This window comes from Equus caballus, chromosome 8 (genome assembly GCF_041296265.1).
Source record: "Equus caballus isolate H_3958 breed thoroughbred chromosome 8, TB-T2T, whole genome shotgun sequence".
Classification (NCBI taxonomy): domain Eukaryota; kingdom Metazoa; phylum Chordata; class Mammalia; order Perissodactyla; family Equidae; genus Equus; species Equus caballus.
Window position 1 is genome coordinate 4,317,187 of NC_091691.1, and position 21,201 is coordinate 4,338,387.

The 21,201-nt window shown below is 50.5% G+C and overlaps 1 protein-coding gene across 1 annotated transcript in view; it reads left to right on the top strand.

Annotated features, from left to right (window-relative positions):
* Window positions 1-21,201, top strand: part of PI4KA (phosphatidylinositol 4-kinase alpha) — a 146,525-nt gene that overhangs the window by 111,063 nt on the left and 14,261 nt on the right. The window contains exons 29-42 of the mRNA XM_023646776.2: window positions 1,591-1,710; window positions 5,159-5,251; window positions 6,446-6,602; window positions 6,830-6,957; window positions 12,849-13,007; window positions 13,309-13,460; window positions 14,857-14,964; window positions 15,601-15,728; window positions 16,833-16,952; window positions 17,111-17,190; window positions 17,291-17,484; window positions 18,460-18,550; window positions 18,930-19,097; window positions 19,849-19,902. Of these exons, the coding sequence (XP_023502544.2) occupies window positions 1,591-1,710; window positions 5,159-5,251; window positions 6,446-6,602; window positions 6,830-6,957; window positions 12,849-13,007; window positions 13,309-13,460; window positions 14,857-14,964; window positions 15,601-15,728; window positions 16,833-16,952; window positions 17,111-17,190; window positions 17,291-17,484; window positions 18,460-18,550; window positions 18,930-19,097; window positions 19,849-19,902 (1,752 nt within the window). The remainder of the gene's footprint in view (window positions 1-1,590; window positions 1,711-5,158; window positions 5,252-6,445; window positions 6,603-6,829; window positions 6,958-12,848; window positions 13,008-13,308; window positions 13,461-14,856; window positions 14,965-15,600; window positions 15,729-16,832; window positions 16,953-17,110; window positions 17,191-17,290; window positions 17,485-18,459; window positions 18,551-18,929; window positions 19,098-19,848; window positions 19,903-21,201) is intronic.

Below are 21,201 nucleotides of genomic sequence, written 5' to 3' on the forward strand. Positions count from 1 at the left end.
GCCACTAGAAGAAATCTGGCTTCACCAAGAGCAGTTGCATCAAGAGGAGCTTGTGAAGTTGACCTGGGCAACATTTGTCAAGATAAAGCTAGTTCCAAAGTGTTTCTGGGTGTTGGATCCAGGAAGGATGGAGCAGCTGCTCCAAGAACCTTGGAGGCTGTTTGGAAATGCATTTTGCAAGAACCCATGGGTTGAGCCTAGGGTCACCATAAAGTTTCGCCTTCCACAAAGTGTTGGAGCAGCAAGGGTGGAGCAATTGGGGGAATGAAAAAGATGGATTCCAGTGTTGGGCAGGCTACCAGCTAAGCCGGACAAAGCTGGCCCTTGTAGCTGAGTCACGCCTGTAACCTGGTGACTGTAGCTGTCTGGTGTATACACTAGTATTCTTCGGACTGTGGTCATTTCTCAGACTGTTGATATTTAGGAAATGTCTGATTTCTTTTGGTTCACGTAGAGGAAAGAGGCCTCCGCTCCCAAGGCTGCAGTCTAAAGAAGAGAAGACCCCTTTCATTCCTAAAAGGGTTTAGTGGACAAAAAAGAGGTCAATAGGGAGAGCTGTTTATTTTCTCAGGCCTGGCCTCAGAAGGAAGTGGAAAATGAAAAGGTTTGAAATGGTCTTGATACTTCTACCAGGCATCCCCAGGTTGTTGCCCCAGGCCCTCTGTTTCCATTTCCCCTGCACATCAATCTGTCTGAACCCCCACCCCACCTGCTATCCAGCCCTCACTGCCCAGCCTCACTGTCCCCGTCCTGCCTGGGCTTCCTGTCTGCAGCCTCAGCCCAGCCTTGAACTGTCCTCTACGCTGCCACCACACTAGCCCGTTTCAATAGCAACTCTGCTCAGTGTACCTCCCTGCTGTGTGTGCTCGTTAGCCTCTCCCCATCACTGTGGGGTCCTTGATTGGGTTTCTGAGGCTTCAGGAACCCTCCCAAACCAGTGGCATGGTTTTACGTGTAAATGCTTGCTGTCATTTTCCTGAGGAGAGTTACACAGTTCACCCTGAACTCCTTTGCTTGGTACCCGAGGCTTTTTGGCCCTGGCCTGACTCTGATTGGGTTTGCCCCCTGCTGTCTTGTCCCTTGGTCTTGCCACTCCTGCAATTCTGGGCCCCCTCACAACTCCTCGCTCTGCCAGGTGTCCCTTTGTCCCGGTGCCCCCTTTCACTGGTTGGCCAGGCAGACTCAGACACTTGTTCTGCCTTCCTGCTGTCCCTTACTCCCCCCTTCGCAGCAGGGGTGCTGCAGCAGAACTGCCCACTTGTTGACAGCAGGACCAGGGCTCTGCAGCTCTCTTTCCCTGGTGGCTAGTGCAGCACATGGCAGGTGGCAGAGGGTCAGCAAAGATGTACTAAAGGAATAAGTGGTCCTCTCACATTTACTGGGTGCCAGCCGCTCTGGGATCGGGCTTTGTCCTCATTCACACATGAGCAGCAGCCAGCCAGAGGGCTTTAACTTACTGAGGGTCCCACAGCCAGTCAGGAAGGGGCAGACCTAGCACTAGAGCAGTATTTGCTCTGCTGCCTCACACCTTATTTTATAAAGGTTAATTTTTAGCTTTAAAAAAAAATAGCATTTTTTTTCCTATTTTAGGAATATCTGAACAAACATCAGAACTGGGTGTCAGGACTGTCCCAGCACACGGGGCTGGCCATGGCCACTGAGAGCATCCTTCACTTTGCCAGCTACAACAAGCAGAACACAACTCTTGGGGTATGTGTGCGCCTCCTGGGGAGCAGTGATCTCCTTCAACTGTGGGAGCCATAGTGCGGGGAGAAAAGGCCAAAACTCATAGGTGTCTTTTCACAAAAGGCTCCTGGGCACCCACATGCCGCACATGTCGGGGTGCTCACAGTGTCTGTCAGCAGGTTGGAATCAGGTAAGAGATCCCCACGTTCAGAGGAAAGCTGGTCATTAAGACAGGTATTTCCAGGGCCGGCCCCGTGGCCGAGTGGTAAAGTTCACGCTCTCTGCTTCAGCAGCCCAGGGTTTCGCCAGTTCAGATCCTGGGCACGGACATGGCACCGCTCGTCAAGCCATGCTTGAGGCAGTGTCCCACATGCCACAACTAGAAGGACCCACAACTAAAAATACACAACTATGTACCGGGGGGCTTTGGGAGAAAAAGGAAAAATAAAATCTTTAAAAAATAATAATAAAGAAATTAAAATTAAATAAATAAATAAATAAAACAGATATTTCCTTACTGTGCTTCAGTTTTGAAAATATGGATTGATTGAGATATAAGCTTGATCACATGGGATTTCTGCTTGTCCACATCCATGAGGAAGGGAACTGATCTCTATTAGACGTGAACAGCATTATTTTATAGTCATTTTGACCTGAAACATTTGTAGTCCTGTTTTCAGCAGGTGCTGAACTTCACACATGTCTTCAACTCTGTCTTGTTCTGCTTGAGGTTAATTTAGAGAACAGCGGGTCTACTAAACAGTACTTTCTGAGCTAAATTAGAGCCTAGGATCAGAGCAGGAGCTTGACAACAGGTGATCTGACTAGCAGTGTTGCGTTTTGGCGTCTCCCAACCTCAGGGCCCAGGGCCTCTGTCCATCCAGCTGAACATAGCACAACTGCATGTATCATTTGTGCTTCTTGACTCTCTCTCAGGCTGGGGTAGGGAGAGGCTGCCTGCCTGTCTTTTAAGGACATGATACAGTGGAGTTGCAGAGGCTGAGCATCTGGGAGGGATGGCGGCCCTGTGATTTCTCAGTGTGGCCATGACAGGATAGGAGGAGCCTGTTAGGCAGCCTGAGTGCCCTTGGCCTCTGTGCCAGACCTGTGGCTGTGCCCGAGGAAGCCGGTGTCTTCTCACACCTCACGTGATCATCGGATCTCTCACCTGGAGATGACTGTGTTCTCTCTGAAGACATCTGCATCCCAAACACAGCCAACAGAGCCAGGCACAGCCTGCATTTACAGACCAAGCTGCCAGCCCCCAGATCTCCCTGCTCTGACAAGGCCTGGTGGCATGAGATCAGCTCTCCAACCTGGGTCCCTCTACTACTTTGAGAGGATAAGAAGAGACCAGAAGCCGGACTGATCGATTAAGAATGCATGTAACAACTCGTAGTCCTCTAGGATCTAGCCAGCTGACTTGGGAGAGAGCGATTTTGCCTAAAAGACTTAAATGTGTGTGTGTGTGTGTGTGTGTGAGGAAGATTGGCCCTGAGCTAACATCCCTGCCCGTCTTCCTCTATTTTGTATGTGGGATGCCACCACAGCATGACTTGATGAGCAGTGTGTAGGTCCATGCCCAGGATCCAAACCTGCAAACCTCGGACCACTGAAGCAGAGCGCGCGAACTTAACCACTACGCCACTGGGCCAGCCCCCAGATTTAAATCTTTTTCCTCAAAATTAAATTTAGGTTAGGTTTTCCATTTTCTGTTACTAAAGAGGGAAGGATACTTTTTATTGTGTGTTCTGATTGTTGGTTATGCTGGAGATCCTGGCCAAGGTGCCCCTGCTCCACAGAAAGTGCAGGAGCCTACCAGAGTGACGTCTCCCCATCAGACAGCACCGAGGCGAGAGCAGCTGTGGAGGCCATTTCAGAAGCGCGATTTCAGGCCACTGGGTCATGCTGCCCAGACACCTGAGCCAGAATACCTTGCAGTGCCATCTGCCTTGCCACCCCTTGGAGCACTGGGTGTAAGCTGGAACAGTCAGAGCAGTTATGCAAGGCCGGGAGCTGCCTGCACTGTGGCCCGCGAGTGCCGTTTGCTGCCCCAAGGACTGTAGGCTTTGTGAAGGTTGCTGAGTCCAGTACAGCTTGGGAGAGGGCCACTGTCATCCCCACTTTGCAGGGGAGCACATTGAGGCTCAGGGACAGCAAGTGACCTCCTCAGGGTCTCACAGCTGGTTGATGGCAGAGCCAGGTTCCAACGAAGGCCTGTTTGATGCCAAAGGCCACACTATTTCTAAAAAACGGAAAGCAGTTTTACATGACCGTTTTTTTTTTTTTTGCTGGGAAAGATTCGCCCTGAGCTAACGTCTGCTGCCAATCTTCCTCTTTTTGTATGTGAGTTGCCACCACAGCACAGCCAGTAACAGATGAGTGGTGTAGGTCCATGCCTGGGAACCGAACCCAGGCTGCCAAAGTGGAGCACGCCAAACTTACTACTAGGCCACCAGGGCTGGCCGTACATGACCTCTTTTTAAATAAACTAGCTTAATAATTTTATGAGAAAACCATATATTTTTGTTCTTGCTTGTGTTTTGATTTTTCCAAAAATTTTTATTTTCTTCCCCTGACCTTCTTTCTCCCCACCCACTCCCCCTGAAAAAATACCTTTTAATTCCAACAACTGAGAAGTTCATTTTCTCTAGTCATATCTGTATGTCAAGATGTCAGTGAGTTGTGCTGATCTGTAGTGAATGGGGCTGAAGGGAATCGTGGAAAGTGGTCATTTAGACGCGTGCTGGAGGCCTTCAATGACACTGCACGGAGCTGTAGCTGAGAGCATGCGTGGGAGCAGTGACCAGCCAGGGCTAGGGAGAGATGTCACTGGGACCCCAAGTCCTGGGAGCTGGGAGGTGGGCTCAGGACTGAGGCTGAAGCTGAAGCAGAGGAAGGGGGATGTGTGATTTGCAGATGTTTTTCCCATTCTGTGGGTTGCCTGTTAATTTAGGGTGTCCATTTTGTCTTTACCATTAGGCTGTCAGCAGCCAGTTGGTGTTTAAGAAAGAGCCCTTGCTGGCTTTTGCTGGTTCTGCTGTCATTGCTCTCACCTTCAGTCACCCTTTACCATCTTTAAGTCACGTTACACACCAGCATGCCTCCACAGAGAAGACATCTGTGAAGCGTCAACTTCACAGCATTTCCATGGCAGAATACTATGATTTTCACAATAAGCTGGTGATTATTTCTGTTGTGAAGGCCTATTCACCACTGGGGGTGACAGTAGTCAGGATGGCAAAGTGAAGCTATAGTACAAGCTGCCTTCCAGAGGAATTTTTCATGTTTTCCATGGGACATATCAGTCTGGAGGGTGTTCTAAAATATTTCATTTTGTTAACTGGCCAGCGCTGAAGGTTTTTAATAACCCGTGGATCTAAACTTCTTAACTAGGCTTAGGTTTAGCCACAGTAAACACGAGGAAAACTTGTTGCAACAGTCTGAAGTAATTATTGATATTTGTCTGTAGGCAACTCAGCTAACCGAGCGCCCGGCCTGTGTGAAGAAAGATTACTCCAACTTCATGGCGTCCCTGAATTTGCGCAACCGTTATGCGGGCGAGGTACTTGTCCTGCCCTGGTGTCCAGCGCCCTTCAGAGTGCCCTCTTGTTCTGATGCCAGTCGGCTCCTTCCCACTGGAAAATGAATGGGTGTCTGGGTGAATGTGGAACTCACTCGTTAGGTGGACTTGAAGGCCTGGGGCCCTGGGACCCATCAGCACAGTCTGGAGCTTTTATGACACTCACTCACCACAGTCTGGATGCACTGAAGCATTCTATTTTTCTGGCTCTTTTTTTTTCAGTGTAACAAACATTCATTGAGTGCCATGCCTTATCTGGGGCAATTGGTGAGGTGTACGTACTATTATTCCAATTTTACAGATAAAGAAACAGACTCCCCAGATTAAGTAGGTTGTCAAAGTCACACATCAGAGCAGCATCGGGAACCACATCTGACCACCATGAAGGCTTTTGTCCACCACACCAGTTTATCCCAGCCTGACAAGTTGCTTCATCTCTCTGGGCCTGAGTTTCCTCATCAATAAAACACAGAAGCTCATCTGTACCATTTCAGAGGCCCCTGGAAGTCCATTGGTGGCCTGGTCTGAGTGGGGGACTCACCTCCCCACTGAGAGCTCTGCAACTTGCTTATTGCAAAAGTCGCTCTTCCCACGAACCCCGGCAGTGGGACCCGTGTTCTGCTCAGCTGCCACCCACCCTGCATTCTTAGTCGCTGGAAATTCCCTGAGGGGCTGTTCCACATGTTTGAATACCTCAGTAGTGGTGGGAAGTCTGTCTTTGGGGGTAGGTTTGGTTTTTGGAAGGTGTCAGATCTCCTGAGTAGTCAAGTCTTGTAAATAAAATCAGAAGTCTTTCTTAGAGAAGAAAAATAATGTATGACTTTAAAATACTGAGGCTAATCTTGTTTGAGTCACTGATTGAGTCTGAGAGAACTTCATTTATTCAGCTCCATTTGTACAGCCCTCCTTTGGGTCAGACGCCCTGCTCTGTGCTGGAATACAAAGATGACAAGACCAGGTCCCTGCCCTCAACGACCGTCTAGAATGGTGGGAATGCCAGCATACAGGTCTAAAAGAGAAGTTCCCAAAAAAGCTGTGAGCAGTAGTAGCATCGTTGAAATGAGCCTGTCATTCTCTGCTTGCATAAGCTCTAGTTTGGGACAGTGAAGCGCCCGTCAGGCCCCATCCACATGCCTGGATTACGTGCGACTCTCCTGACGAGCGTGCTTCTTGCAGGTGTATGGAATGATTCGGTTCTCAGACGCCACAGGCCAGATATCTGACCTGAACAAAATGATGGTCCAGGAGCTGAATACAGCATTAGACCTCGGTAATGCTCAAAACTACACACAGGCCATGTTCAAGCTGACGGCGATGCTCATCAGCAGCAAAGGTAATGGACAGAGACATGTAGAACTCCAGGCTTGTTTGTGAGTGTTTGCCTTCATCATCCTTAATGAGCTGGAGCTCCCCCCAGGAGACCTCTCTGGTGTCTCTTGTCGGGGGCAGTAAATACAATGCCATCGTTGGCCCAGCTGGTGCTGACTATCTTGCTGACCCAGGGAGGCCGTGGGTTCAGCCTGTGTCCAAGGCCCCTGAACAGCTTGTGTTTGGTTCCAGATTGTGACCCACAGCTCCTCCATCATCTATGTTGGGGTCCCCTCCGGATGTTCAATGAGCACGGCATGGAGACCGCCCTGGCCTGCTGGGAGTGGCTGCTGGCTGGCAAGAATGGAGTGGAAGTGCCGGTAGGACATGGGCCGTGGTCAGCTCCTGGGGGTGGGTCAGGGTTAGAGATGGAGAGAGCCTACCCTGGCTCCTTGGCTGACCATCTTGGAGACCCCAGGCAAGCCCCTTACCCTCTGGAGCCTCAGTCTCCTTATGTGTAAGACTGTGATATTAATGCCTGACCACAGGACTGTCCTAGAGACTAGAGAGATTATATGTTAAAAGCATCCCAGTGGTGCCTAGAAGTGGTTATTTTTCAGAAGCTTGGTAGGGGGAGCCATTTCTGTGAGAATGGAACATCTGTCAACATTGAGAGATTGGGAGCTGTTGTGTTTGTCCACAAGGACATTTCTCTTGGTCTGCTAACTTTGGGAGGAACAGCCTTCCTTGTGTCCGTATTTCTGAAGTTGCTACTGGAGGGGACCCATGGGAAGGCTGTATACCCTCTTTCAGCTGATTGGATGAACTCCTAAGAACAATTTTATTTTTCAAATATCTCATTAATTTCCCCTTTAACAGAGAATTTAACATGTTTTTTCTATGTGTCTTAGGATCAGTTGAAATAAGTGGTCAAAACAGGTGTTTTTCTTGTTCCCTGAGGGAAATTAGAATATTTCCAAAGATGAAGTTAGAATGTTTCAGACAGTGGTGGTGGCAGTAATTATAATACCTCACGTTGCCTGGTATGTTATAACTGCATGGAGTTTGTGTCAGGTACACCATTCAGAGTTTTGGTCCAAATGGCTTCATAGTCAGCAAGAGGCACTTACCCTGCCTCTCTGACTAGGAACTCGGCTGGGTCACTGGGCTCACCAGTGCATTCTGGACCCTTTCCATGTGAAACTAAGTAGGCACTGGGTTCTCAGCCTGCCAGCTCTGCTCTCATCTGGGAGTGTGCAGAAGGGTCTGTGGGAGTCCCAGCATAGAGATGTTGTGAAGGTTAAAGGACTTCATTCCCCTCACGGGCCAGGGACGGTGCCCAGCACATAGTGAGCTATCAGTAAGTGGTAACTGCTGTTATGATGGCGGCTGTTGTCATTGCCAGTAGAGGATTCTGCAGTGACAGCTATCTACCCTTGCCGTTATGGACACTCGTATTCACCCTGTCATCCTTTATGTTTTGTTTTCATGTATTTTACTACTACATGTGTTATACACCTTATAACATTATTTTCTTCTAAAAGTCAAAGGCTTTTTAATTAAGAAAAGAATTTTTTAAAAACCTTGTAAATTTATCCAAATATTTTCCATTTCTCACGTTCTTCAAGTCGTCCTGTCAACCCAAATTTGCAGTTGTTCTCTTCACTCCAGAGAACTTCCTTTAGCATTTCCTGTAGTGCAGTCTGCTGGAATAAATCCTCTCAGCTTTATTTTTCTTTTTTTAATTTATTTTTATTTTATTTTTATTTTATTTTATTTTTATTTTTTTATTTTTATATTTACTTTTATTTATTTTATCTTCGTTTTTTTTTTTTTTAAAGATTTTATTTTTTCCTTTTTCTCCCCAAAGCCCCCCAGTACATAGTTGTATATTCTTGGTTGTGGGTCCTTCTAGTTGTGGCACGTGGGACGCTGCCTCAGCGTGGTTTGATGAGCAGTGCCATGTCCGCGCCCAGGATTTGAACCAATGAAACACTGGGCCACTTGCAGCGGAGCGCGCGAACTTAACCACTCGGCCACGGGGCCAGCCCCTTATCTTCGTTTTTTATGTGGATGGATATATTTCCTGGATGTAGGATCCTGGGTTGAGTGTCCTGTTTTGTTGCTTTTAGCATATTAAATACATCTCCTGTTGTCTATTGGATTGCGTTGTTTCTGGGGAGAAGTGAGCAGTCATTCTTATTATTGTTTCTCAGTATGTGCTGTTGTTTTTGTTTTTTCTTTTAGCTACTTTTAGAATGTGTGTCTTTATCTTTGGTTTTTAATAGTTTGACTATGATGTGCCTAGGTGTGTTTTTCTGTGTATTTATCCTGTTGAAATTCATCAAACTTTTTAAATTTAGAGATTTAGGGGTTTTCATCAAACCTAGAAAATTTTAGGCCACTATTTCTTTAAATATTTTTTTACCCATTCTCTCTCTCTTCTCATTTTGGGATTCCAGTTACACATATGTTGATGACTTGATGTTGCCTCATAGGTCATTAACATTCTCAGTCATTTTCTGGGGGTTTTTTCTCTTTCTGTTTCATTTTGGTTCATTTTAATTTGCTGGTCTTCCAGTTCCCTGATACTTTCTTCTGCATTGTGCATTGTATTGTTAAGCTATTTTATACATTTTATTTCACATATAATAATTCTTAGATCTAGATTTCTATTTCTTTTTTATACTTTGTATTTCTTTGCTGAGATTCTCATCTTCACGTATTCTTTCCATCTTTTCCTAAAAGTCTTTGAACATATTTATAATAACTATTTAAAAATCTTTGTCTGGTCTGTTCTAGTATACAGTCATCTGTGGGTTGTTTTCTGTTGATTTTTCTCTTTACTGTTTTCCAATTTTTGATTGTTTAGTGAACATAGTGTGTAGAAAAGCAGTGCAGACTGAGGAGCACTGCCGTTTGATTTTCCTGGAGAATAGGAGGCCTTTCTTCTGTCAGGTTGCTGAAGTGGAGGTCACTGCCTCCGCCCCCAGGGGGCTAGTCTTGGCAAGAAGATGAATTCTTCCTGCTTTTCACCCCAACTTCTCTTCCTTTTTTGGTTTTCTTTTTTCAGCAAAATTAGGTGAGGGGTCATGGAAGGATTTTTGTGCCAAGCAAATTGCTGTTTCATTTGAAGTCTTTCAGACTCTGGTCTGTCCCCACGGCCTCTGCCATCACCAATAGCTCGGTTGGCTTCAGGTCCATCAGCGTTTGGCAGGCCTTGTCCAGACGCTCATAATACGCAGACCCAGAGCCAGCCCAGGAGGTGCTAGGGCTCACTGCTTCCTGGCAAAGCCTCCTCTCCCTGTAAATCAGTTCTTATCCACCACTCCCCAACAGTCCAACACATGTTTTTCATCTGTTTTGTCATATTATCCAGATCTTACTGTTAGCTTGGGGTTGAAGGTCACCTATTTCCTCTCACTCCCCGTCACTGCCTCTGCAAGGACCTGTTGTCCAGTCCCAGCAATGCCCCAGGAAGCCTGTTGACTTTTATTTCTGTGTCTTTTCTATTGTTGGAGTCTGCTTTTTGATTTTTTTCTATTATAATAGCAACCTCGGCTTGTTATAGAGAAGTTGGAAGTATGAGCGTAGTGAAAAAAACAAAATCATCCATAACCCCAACTTCAGAGGCAATTACTGATGGTGTTTTGGTGTCTTTTGCATTCGTGGGGAGATAAAGAGCTAGTGAGCCTATTGATCTCATCTCAGTATGAGGACCGCCTCATGAGGGTCTGGGGCCTGTATTCCACCAAGATTGAACAGAACTCTGATCCCTTGGTATGGTGCTCAAATTCATCACCCAAAACAAATGAACTGGGCCCACACTGGCCTCCACCTGTCTCCCAACCTCAGTAAATGCCAACATAATCCTTCCCTCTGCCCAGAAAAAATCCTTACAGCCATCTCTGACTCCCCTTTCTCATGCTTCCCACAGATGATCCTCAGGTTTACCTTTTTACTTTTTTTTTTTTTTTTTTTTTTGAGGAAGATTAGCCCTCAGCTAACTACTGCCAGTCCTCCTCTTTTTGCTGAGGAAGCCTGGCTCTGAGCTAACATCCGTGCCCATCTTCCTCTAGTTTATACGTGGGACGCCTACCACAGCGTGGCTGCCAAGCAGTGCCATGTCCGCACCCGGGATCCGAACCAGCGAACCCCGGGCCGCCGAGAAGCAGAACGTGCGAACTTAACTGCTGCGCCACCGGGCCGGCCCCTTACCTTTTTACTTTTAAAATATATTCAGAAGCTGACCACTTCTCAGCATCCCAGCTGCTGCCCCCTGACGCCAGCCTCTTTTGTTTCTCACCTGGACTAGGAAGGCAGCCTGTGGCTTCCCTGCTTCTACCTGGGCCCTCTCCACGTGCAGTCAGAGCGAGCCAGTAAAACATGGGTTGAATCAGTTCCCTCCCATGCCCCATACCTGTCAGTGCTGCCCTGTGCTCACGCAGAGTAGAAGACAGATTTGCTTCTATGACCTACAAGCCTCCTCCGCCACCTCGACTTTGTCCCCTTCTGCTCCCTTCACCTGCTCCACCGCAGGCGGGTTCCTGCCACCCCTGCCCTCTGGGCGTGCTCCTGTTGTAGGCTGCAAGTTCTGTTCCCCCTCCTGGCTGTGCTCTTCTCAGATGGCCTCACTTCTTGCCCCTGCATTAGCCCAAGCTAAGACAGGGCTTGTCGTAGCTGTCCCCTCCCCACCGGGGCTTTCCCTGGCCACCCTACCTAAAATGCCGCACACACCCACGTTCACTCTTTCAAGCCCCTTCATGGCCCTGCTTTCCCCTTAGCAGTGGTCAGTGTCCCTTGTCTTTAGCTTGCTTCTCTTGTCATTTGTGGCCATGCTGTAGACCAGGTGGATGTATTGTCTTGTTCATGCTCCATTCTCAGAGCCTGGAAGGCCCTGGTTCAGAGATGGTGATCAGAATGTGCTTGTTGAACAAGTGAGTGTGGCTCGCTGTCCCCAGGCAGCCCTGTTGTTTCTTCCTCTACCATAGGCTTGCATTTGGCTGCAGGAAACAGAAACCAGGTGCAGTGCCTTGACCACCAGGGGTTCCTCCTCCTTGTGTTGAAGGCAGCTTGTTGATATCCCAGGCTCCTGTCTGCCACTCTGCCACCCTTAGCATGTGGACTTTGTCCTCACCCTCAGGACCTCCAGATGGCTTCTGTGCCTCCAGGCAGGAAGGAGGGCAAAAGACAGTGACTGTCCTGACCTTCTTCCCCAGGGCCTCACCCAACTGATGCCCACTGCCCATTAGTGCTAATGAGAACCTTTGGCCAACCCAACCAGCGGAGGTTTGGGTGAGGGTACTTGTGACTGGCCACGTGGCCACCCTGAATAAAACCATAAGAAAGAAAGAGGGGATGGATCCTGGGCAGGGAGCCAGGGCGTCTCCCCCAGGCACCAAGCCTCAGTTGTCACATCTCTCAGGGGAGGAATGCCGCCCTTGAAGGAGCTGCCTGGTGTTGTCAGGTCCACAGGGGAGGCTGCTCCTCTGTGGAACCAACCCATGGTGGTTGCAGGCTCCAGTCAGCTCCTGTATTCCCCGGACCTGCTTAGTGAGATGAAGATGTTGTGCAGGGTCCGTGTGGAGTGGAGAAAAGGAACTAGGTTCTGGAGCCAAAATCCTGTCCTGCGCTTTCCAGCTCAGAGGCCCCGAGCAGGCGACCTCACCTCCAGTGCCATAGGTGGGTTCCAGGATTGTCAGGACGATTCAGCCAAGGCCCACCAAGCACCAGGCATGCCACAGATGTGCCAGCACCATGGAGTGAGGCACACAGAATATGGCCTGGTGTTAGTTCAAGAATGGCCTTTTTGATTAAAAAAAAAAAAAAAAAAGGCTGGGAATTGGGGTCATGGGTGATCCTTACTTTTTTCTTCATACTTGCCTCAGTTTCCTAAATTTTGTTCACTGAGCATCTATTCCTTTTATAATTTTTTTTTAAAAAAGGAGCCAGCCCCGTGGCCGAGTGGTTAAGTTCACACACTTCACTTCAGTGGCCCGTGGTTTTGCCGGTTCGGATCCTGGTGCAGACCTAGCACCGCTCATCAAGCCATGCTGAGGTGGCATCCCACATAACAGAACTAGAAGGATCTACAACTAGAATATACAAATATGTACTGGGGGGCTCTGGGAAGAAGAAGAAAAAAAAGATTGGCAACAGTTGTTAGCTCAGGTGCCAATCTTTAAAAAAAAGAATCCACTTTGAAAAAAACAAAAACAGTAAGTATCTTTCTGTGCTTTATGAGGAGCTAACAGTCACTGTGTACTTGCAGTTTATGCGGGAGATGTCGGGGGCCTGGCAGATGACAGTGGAGCAGAAGTTCGGCCTTTTTTCTGCGGAGATAAAGGAAGCAGACCCCCTGGCAGCGTCAGAAGCGAGTCAGCCCAAACCTTGTGCCCCTGAAGTGACCCCCCACTACATCTGGATTGATGTATGTGCCCGGCCCCACTGCTGCCCCAGGCTCAGCTGTGTTCTGCCCATTCTAGCTGTGGGGGCCAAGGCTCCCCTGGGGGCTGGGGCTGAGTGAGCGTGAGGCTCCGGGTTTTAAGATTGCCTTATCTGGGGGGACGGTTGGGAGCGGCTTTCCCACCTTTCTCCCCAGGCCCCTACCAGCCTCTCCCTGCTTGCCCACAGACCCCTGCCCGCCCTCCTGTTGGCCCAGAGCCCCTCCTCAGCTGCCCGCGCTGGGGTGGGCTGGCCAGGCACCAGCATGTGTTCTCCTTCCCACCTAGTTCCTGGTGCAGCGGTTCGAGATCGCCAAGTACTGCAGCTCTGACCAGGTGGAGATCTTCTCCAGCCTGCTGCAGCGCTCCATGTCGCTGAACATCGGTGGGGCCAAGGGGAGCATGAACCGGCACGTGGCGGCCATCGGGCCCCGCTTCAAGTGAGGGCTCTCCTCCTCTGGGGGTGCTGTCTGAGTTGCTGGCACTGTGGGCCCTCTCCACAGAGGTTTCCCATGGTTGGTCATTTATTCACTAGAAACTGACCAAGCCCCCAGTGTATGCAGGGTTCCCCAGAAGGGCATCGGCACGCTAATGACCTGGCCCACTGTGCCCTTCCAGGGCCAGGGAAGCTGGGCAGCATGCTGTCCACGTGATAGGGAGTGTCCAGGAAGCTGGTTCACTCATGGACCTGGGGCAGACCTTCTAAATCGATTGGGGGCTGGGTGGCAGCAAAATTGTGTAACAGTTCTGGTGACATAGTGGTGAGTGAAAAACAGCAGGTGGTGTGGCAGAGCTCAAGTGTGGCAAGCTCAGGCTGGGTGGCTGGCAGTGGGTTTGGGCAGGTCACTTTACCCCTCTGAGAGGTTTGCAGAAAACTTCTGATCATGCTGACTGTATGCCAAATCCTGTGTAAAACACCAGCCTCACCAGGGGACGCCCTGTACCCCTGCCTTTGGGGGACACGTGTCCTGGTGAGAGGCCCCACATCAGGTGCTATGATCAGAGGCACCCTGGATACAGCAGGAGGAGCTGGGCCTCCAGGTGCCTGGGTGATGGAATGGAGGGAGGGAGAGGGCCCCCACCGTCAGGCCCTGCCTGCGCCCTTCCTGCTGCCTGCTGTCAGTGCCAGCTCGATCCACCCCTCCCCTGAGCTCCAGACCCACATTCCTGCAGCTGCTGGGCACTCCCTAGGGCCGTGCTTCACAAACCACTGTGGGGAAGGGCTAGTTCTCTTTGTCCTTAGCTTCCAATCCACCATGTACCTATACTTTTATAAAATTTGGAGAGAATGAATTACTAGAAAAGGATCCTTAGTGGACTGTCAGAACAATGTGAAATTGCCACAGAAGCGAGCAGGTGCCCCTCTCAGTTCCTGTTCCTGACTCGTCACAGGCCAACACTGTCTACAGGTGCCCTTTGAGGAGCCCTGACCTCGCAGAAACCAGGTGCTTAGGAAATTCCTTTTTTTAAAATCTGAATTAAATGTTCTACTTCTGTAGCAGCTATAGGTGACTGTACCTCAGGGAGCAGTTTGCAGATCGTTTGTTAGACCCAAGCTTCTGGCCAAGGCAGATTAACACACAAATTGTTCCTTTTTCCCCCAACAAAAGTGAAGGTTGAAAAAAACATTTCCTAAGGCATTTTGAGTTGATAAACCTGTAAATGGTAATCCCCTGGCTAATGCCACAGCCCTGGTGCACTCAAGCTCTGTCACCAGAGACATGCCCTGAGCTGAAGGACTGAGTAGTGAGGTGTTGGGGAGAGAGGGACCCTCGGAGGTTCAGGCCAGGCGAGCAGCTCCGACTCAGCTCTGTCTCGCCCCTGGGGCTCTCGTAGACTGCTGACCCTGGGGCTGTCCCTGCTGCATGCTGACGTGGTTCCAAACGCAACCATCCGCAACGTGCTCCGCGAGAAGATCTACTCAACTGCTTTTGATTACTTCAGGTACACCCTCAGCTGTCCGCACGCAGTGTCAGTGACAGCCCAGCCCCACCGTTACCCCCGTTGTCTCGGACCCTGGGCAGTCACTCTCAGGAGGAAACGGTTTGCCTGGTTTACATGCCACCCTCCTTGTTCAGCAGTCCTGGTGGCCCTGGATTTGAAGATCCGCAGTCCTGTGCGTGTCCATGCGTGTACTCAGGGCCGGCCTCCCTACAAGATGTGTGCATTTTCCCTCAGTTCCACTCAGTTAAAAGATTAAGTGCATCCATTTAACTTTCTACTTAATATGAGTGGCCATTGCACAAAGAATTGCAAATACTTGCTGCCTAGGGCTTTGCAAGTGTAGTTTTGTTGTTGTATGGAGACAGCTGCAGTTGCACGGTCTGCCACAGGCACACCGTTCAGCCAGGAGATGTAGACCTTGATCTGAGGATAGTGGTGAGGGTGGGCACGAGAGGGCTCTGAAAATCACACTTTCCCCTGCGAACTAATGAAATAGTTGTTGCCGATGTCTGGCTCTGGGCTGACCTCTTGTCCCTAAGAGACCACTCGTGTCATCTCTCACTGCTTTATAATATGTCTGGCTTCTAGTGCCGGGCTCCAGGCCTTCAAATCTTGTCCTCTTTTGGTTGTTTGAAGTTGTCCGCCAAAGTTCCCTACTCAAGGAGAAAAGAGGCTGCGGGAAGACATAAGCATAATGATTAAATTTTGGACCGCCATGTTCTCAGATAAGAAGTACCTTACTGCCAGCCAACTAGTTCCACCAGGTAAGTGTTGTTCTCAGCAGTGCAGCTGGTCATGGGTGGTGGCGCCAAGGTGTGGGGGTGGGCAGGACAGATGTGCTGCATGGTGGACAGCCCTGAAGGAGCCAGGTCAGAAGAGCAGTTAGGACCCCACGGAGCCCTGGCCTTGGTTACGCTGCCTGGGCAGCAGAGGCCCAAAGCCCGCCTGGCTGCCGCTCCTGCCCCAGCCCCAGCTGAGGAGCATGGCTAAGGCAGGAGGCTCTAAGCAGACTCCACTCAGCATAACTTCTCTCAGCAGCAGCTTGGTTCTGAGGCACCCACTGCATATCTGACAGGCCCATGCTGGGCTACAGCGGTGCACCAAGATGAATAAGGCAGGGTCAGCTGTCATCTGGTAGGAGACAATCAAGTCGACAGGTAATTTCAACATGAGGGGATTGTGGCAGCACCCTTCACGGACAGGCACTTGGCCCACCAGAGTTGGGGAGCCAGGGACAGTTTTCTAGAAGAGGTGACATATGAGCTGAATCTCTGAGCATGAATAGGAGCTACCATGGGTGCACGGTGGGGAGAGGAAAAGGCCCTGAAGTGTAAGCAAGCAGCAGACCTCCACAAGGAAACCATGTTCTTGTTTCTCTGAGCACATAGCTGATTACACACCACAGATTAGAGGTGAAGAGCAGGGTTTCTGCAGCCAGGTCGCAGCCAACAATCTGACTGCCAGGAAAAGGCAAGAAAAATTAAAAATCAGGCGCAGTGATTTTCTCAGTCACCTTCCTGGCTCCACTTAGAACAGGGCACACAACTCTTATCATCTGCCCCCGACACCCTCAAGTTACTGCTATCTTAGAAGATAGAGTGATGCTCTGGGAGATCAGATAACTGCTGTAATGTGTCACGATGAATACTCCTATTTGTTTTAGTCTGTCTTAAAGGCGAGGAGGAACATAATAAATTTAGTAAGCTTTCCATCTAGAATGGTTAAATGAAGAACTTCTCAGATGTCTGGGTTTGTTCCACAAAGCTGTCAATGGCCGTGTCTCCCCCTCCCTGCTCCTCCACTGATTGCCTTATCCCTGGTGAAAATCCAGATCCTCATTCTAGAAGCAGCAATGTGTTTGCCCACAGATAACCAAGACACGCGAAGCAATCTGGATATAGCAGTTGGCTCTCGCCAACAGGCCACACAAGGCTGGATCAACACCTACCCCCTGTCCAGTGGCATGTCGACCATCTCCAAGAAGTCAGGTCAGTTAAAGGTGTGCTGACAGGTCACTCATGTCCGAGTCACATCCTGGCAGCTCAGACAGCAGATGGAGCACTGAAAGCTTCCTCTGGGTTCTAGAAACCAAGGGTGGGCCTGTGAACTCCAAGGAACACACTTGTGCCTTCTCTTTTCCCATCAGGCATGTCTAAGAAAACCAACCGGGGCTCCCAGCTGCACAAGTACTACATGAAGCGTAGGACACTGCTGCTGTCCTTGCTGGTAAGGCACTGCCTGCCACACGCCCAGCACCCAGGGAGGGGAGCACAGCGGCACGTGGGCGCACACAGAAGGAACATGGGCATCTGTCTCATCTTTCTAGGCCACCGAAATTGAGCGTCTCATCACGTGGTACAACCCGCTGTCAGCCCCAGAACTGGAGCTGGACCAGGCTGGAGAGAACAGTGTGGCCAACTGGAGGTCCAAGTACATCAGCCTGAGTGAGAAGCAGTGGAAGGATAACGTGAACCTTGCCTGGAGCATCTCTCCTTACCTGGCCGTGCAGCTGCCTGCCAGGTAGGCCCAGGTCACACCTGCTTGACAAGGGGCTTGCCCGAGTTCCAGTGTGAGGGCACCTGGGTGGAGAGGAGAGTGACATGTCACCACCAAGGACAGACAGGGAAGCAATCTTAGTGGGCTGATCCTCTGCCCCTGCCGTTCACCCAGTCCTTCTGTGCAGTGGTTACACAGCACAGACTCCTGCCTGGGGTGCCCCCAGCACCCTGGAAACATAACATCAGAGCCCCCATCTTATTGGAAGAGGAAAGGAAGCACACGAGGCTGTCACTCCAGGGAAGTGGACCCAGGGAGGGTTTGGGTTTGTTCTTAGATGTCAGCTTTCAGCAGTAGGCTACTCGGAGGAGGTGGCCAGCAGCCGAGTGTCCTGTGAACTCTCCCCTGGTGGCTCTTACAGAGACAGAACTCCTAAGACCAGTGGGAGCTGAGAGAGACTTCCAAGGCCGCTATGTTAAATCCCAGCAGAGGGATGGCATTCACCCCGTGGGAGTCCCTGTGAACTCTACTTAGTGCTTCCTCCTTCTAGTCTTGATTCAGTCCTCTGGATCAGGACCGCAGCCCCACAAAGTTTATGGAAAGTCTACCTTGTGTTGGCCTGGGGTGGTAGCACCTAAAAACTTGCACCCGCCCTCCCACCTGCTAAGGCGCCTTCCAGCCCGTGGGCTGCCATGCATCAATGGGTTGATTTGGAGGCCAGGGCAAGGGGGTGTTCTGAAGACAAGGACTATAAAGGGAGGCATCCTTTGAACGGTGAGTGCAGGCTAATTCCGGCATTTTGTCATAAGCGGTCATAATGCTGTTTATTGTGCATCTTCGTGTTCAGTTACCAACATGTCTGTAACATGGAGTTTAGGTGTCACTTGGCATTGCCCTGCATCCTTCTGGCTCAGGGCTCCTACAGCTTCCCTCTTCCATGGAGGTGGAGCCCCTGTCTGCCCATGAGGCCACCCCACCTACACCCTCTGTGCTCCATAGGTTTAAGAACACAGAAGCCATTGGCAACGAAGTGACCCGTCTGGTTCGGTTGGACCCAGGAGCTGTTAGTGACATCCCTGAAGCTATCAAGGTAGCGTAGCACATGCCGGGGCCTGGGTTCAAACTGCACAAAAACAGAACTGCCTCCAGAAATGCCTGGAAACCTAGAAGTGTGACAAAAACTGGTGACCTCAGCAGTATAATGATTATAATGATTTTTTAATTTCCTTTGTTTTCCACTCCTGTGAAACATTTATTATGTTTAAACTAGAAAAATATTGAAGGCACTTCACCCTGGTTGAAATTATTCTATTTTATGTAATGGGTCAGAAGCATTTTCCCATGTTGTTATAAATGCTTTATAATCATCACTTTTGGGGGCCATCCCTGTGATACATGATGGGGCCAGGTATTTCCTGAGGGGCTCGAGGGACTGCCTGAGCCAGACCGTCTCCCTGCTTCCTTCCCAGTTCCTGGTCACCTGGCACACCATCGATGCCGACGCACCCGAGCTCAGCCACGTGCTGTGTTGGGCACCTGCGGACCCGCCCACCGGCCTCTCCTACTTCTCTAGCATGTACCCTCCGCACCCTCTCACGGCGCAGTACGGGGTGAAAGTCCTGCGGTCCTTCCCCCCGGTGAGCCGGGCCCTGCCTGAGTTAGTCTCGGTGGGACTCTCCAGAGGTGTTTAGGGGGAGAGATGAAAGATAGGCTTTATCGCAGACCCAGACGTAGGCCTGATTAATTGTTGGCCCATCTTAGAACATGTCTTCATTCCCCATTTCTGTTCAAGAAGTCATAGAAGATAGATTTAGCTCTAATGCAGATGGATTGACTAGTTATATTTGTTTTTAACTTTAATTAGGTGTTTGAGTTAAAAAAGGAATTTCAGTTGAGTTTGGTTCCAGTTGTGGCCACGTGAGCATGTCACCCAGCCTCAGGGTGTTGGGGAGTCCAGGGGCCCCATGTGACAGCCATAGTGACAGGGGTTCAGTAGAATGTTCTGGAGACTAACTCACTGTGGCCCCAGCACATGGGTCTGCTATAACCTCAGCCCTTGTCCCTGAGCAGGCCCCCAGCAGTGAGCACGGCCGGGCCCTTCCCTCTCTCCTTGTAGACCTAGGAGCCTTGTTCATTTCCCTTTTCCTCATTGATCATGTGTTTCAAGCCTTTGGCCATTTTCCTTGCTGTCCTTGGGCTTTCCCTGCTTCTCAGTCCTCTGTGGTCTCCATTGAGGACGGTGTCCCATGGGCTGAATGACAGCAGGGCCATTCCAGGTTGGGGTGGGGCCCTGGGACATCTATCCCTGTTGAGATGTTCTCACCTTTCTTAGAGGTAAGGAATTGCCCTCCCTTCCCAGAGGTCACGGTCACTTCTCCTCCTTTGCAGGACGCCATCCTGTTCTACATCCCCCAGATCGTGCAGGCCCTCAGGTATGACAAGGTAAGGCTGTGCCGATGCATGCTGTCCAGCACTCTGAGAGCTGTGCTGGGCAGTGGGGAGGGAGCCCTTGGCAACAGGAACGGGGGCCTTGGGAGCTGTGACTACAGTCCCCGAGCTTCTTCACACACCCTCCCACTATGGTTGTCACCAGTGCCCACAGCCAAGAGGCCCTGCTCACCCTCGCCTCACCCTGAGGCCCAGTCTCACTGTGCAGACTGAGCGGTTCTGAAGTGTTGCCGGCCACTTCCTCAGGGTAGGCAGCCTGGCCTGGCTTCCCCACTTGTTGGATGGGAGTCTTGACAGGTCCCCTGCTCCCTAAATCCAGCTCCATGGTCTTTGCGGTGGGAAGTGGTGAGGAGGATTAGATGAGATCACGTATGTGTTGGTTTGCGAGGGCTGCCATCGCCAGGTACCACAGACTGGGGGGCTCAAACAGCAGAGACTGAGTCTCTCGTGGTTCTCGAGGCTGGAAGTCTGAGCTCCGGGAGTCGGCAGGTGTTGTTTCTTCTGAGGTCTCTCTGCTTGGTTTGTAGAAGGCCATCTTCTCCCCGTGTCCTCACATGGTCATTCTTCTGCGTCTGTGTCCTAACCTCCTTTTCTTATAAGGACACCACTCAGATTGGATGAGGGCCCACCCTGAGGCACTGGGAGGTGGGTAGGACTTCAACATACGAATCTGGGGAGGGGACACCTTTTAGCCCATAACAGCATACATGTACATAAGGTGCCTTGCACAGGGCCTGGCACAGAAGACACCCACAGGGGTGACAGCCCAGAGCCCATACCGCCAGTGTCTCATCCCAGCACCGCCTACTGCACCCGTGTCTGAGTGCAGCAGCAGCATCTGCCTCTTCCCCGCTGCCCTGGGCTGGCCTCATTTCCCCACTGCACAGGACGCCAGACCACCCTGTGTCCTGGTGAGCTCTCATGGCCTGGCCCCACTGTGGGCTACCTCCTGCCAATCCCGTCTCCATAGTGGCTGTGAGCACTGTGGCAGGGTGTCCCGAGGCTGGCTTCTTCCCTGCAGATTGGCAAGATGCTCCATCTCGGTCCGTAGACCAAAGTGCTTCTAGAACCACAGCCCACCTCTCTTGAAAGACTGGGTCTTGGGGCTGGCCCAGTAGCGCAGCAGTTAAGTTTGCACGTTCCGCTTCGGTGGCCCGGGGTTCGCCGGTTTGGATCCTGGGTGCGGACATGGCACGGCTTGGCAAGCCATGCTGTGGTAGGCGTCCCACATATAAAGTAGAGGAAGATGGGCACGGTTGTTAGCTCAGGGCCAGTCTTCTTCAGCAAAAAGAG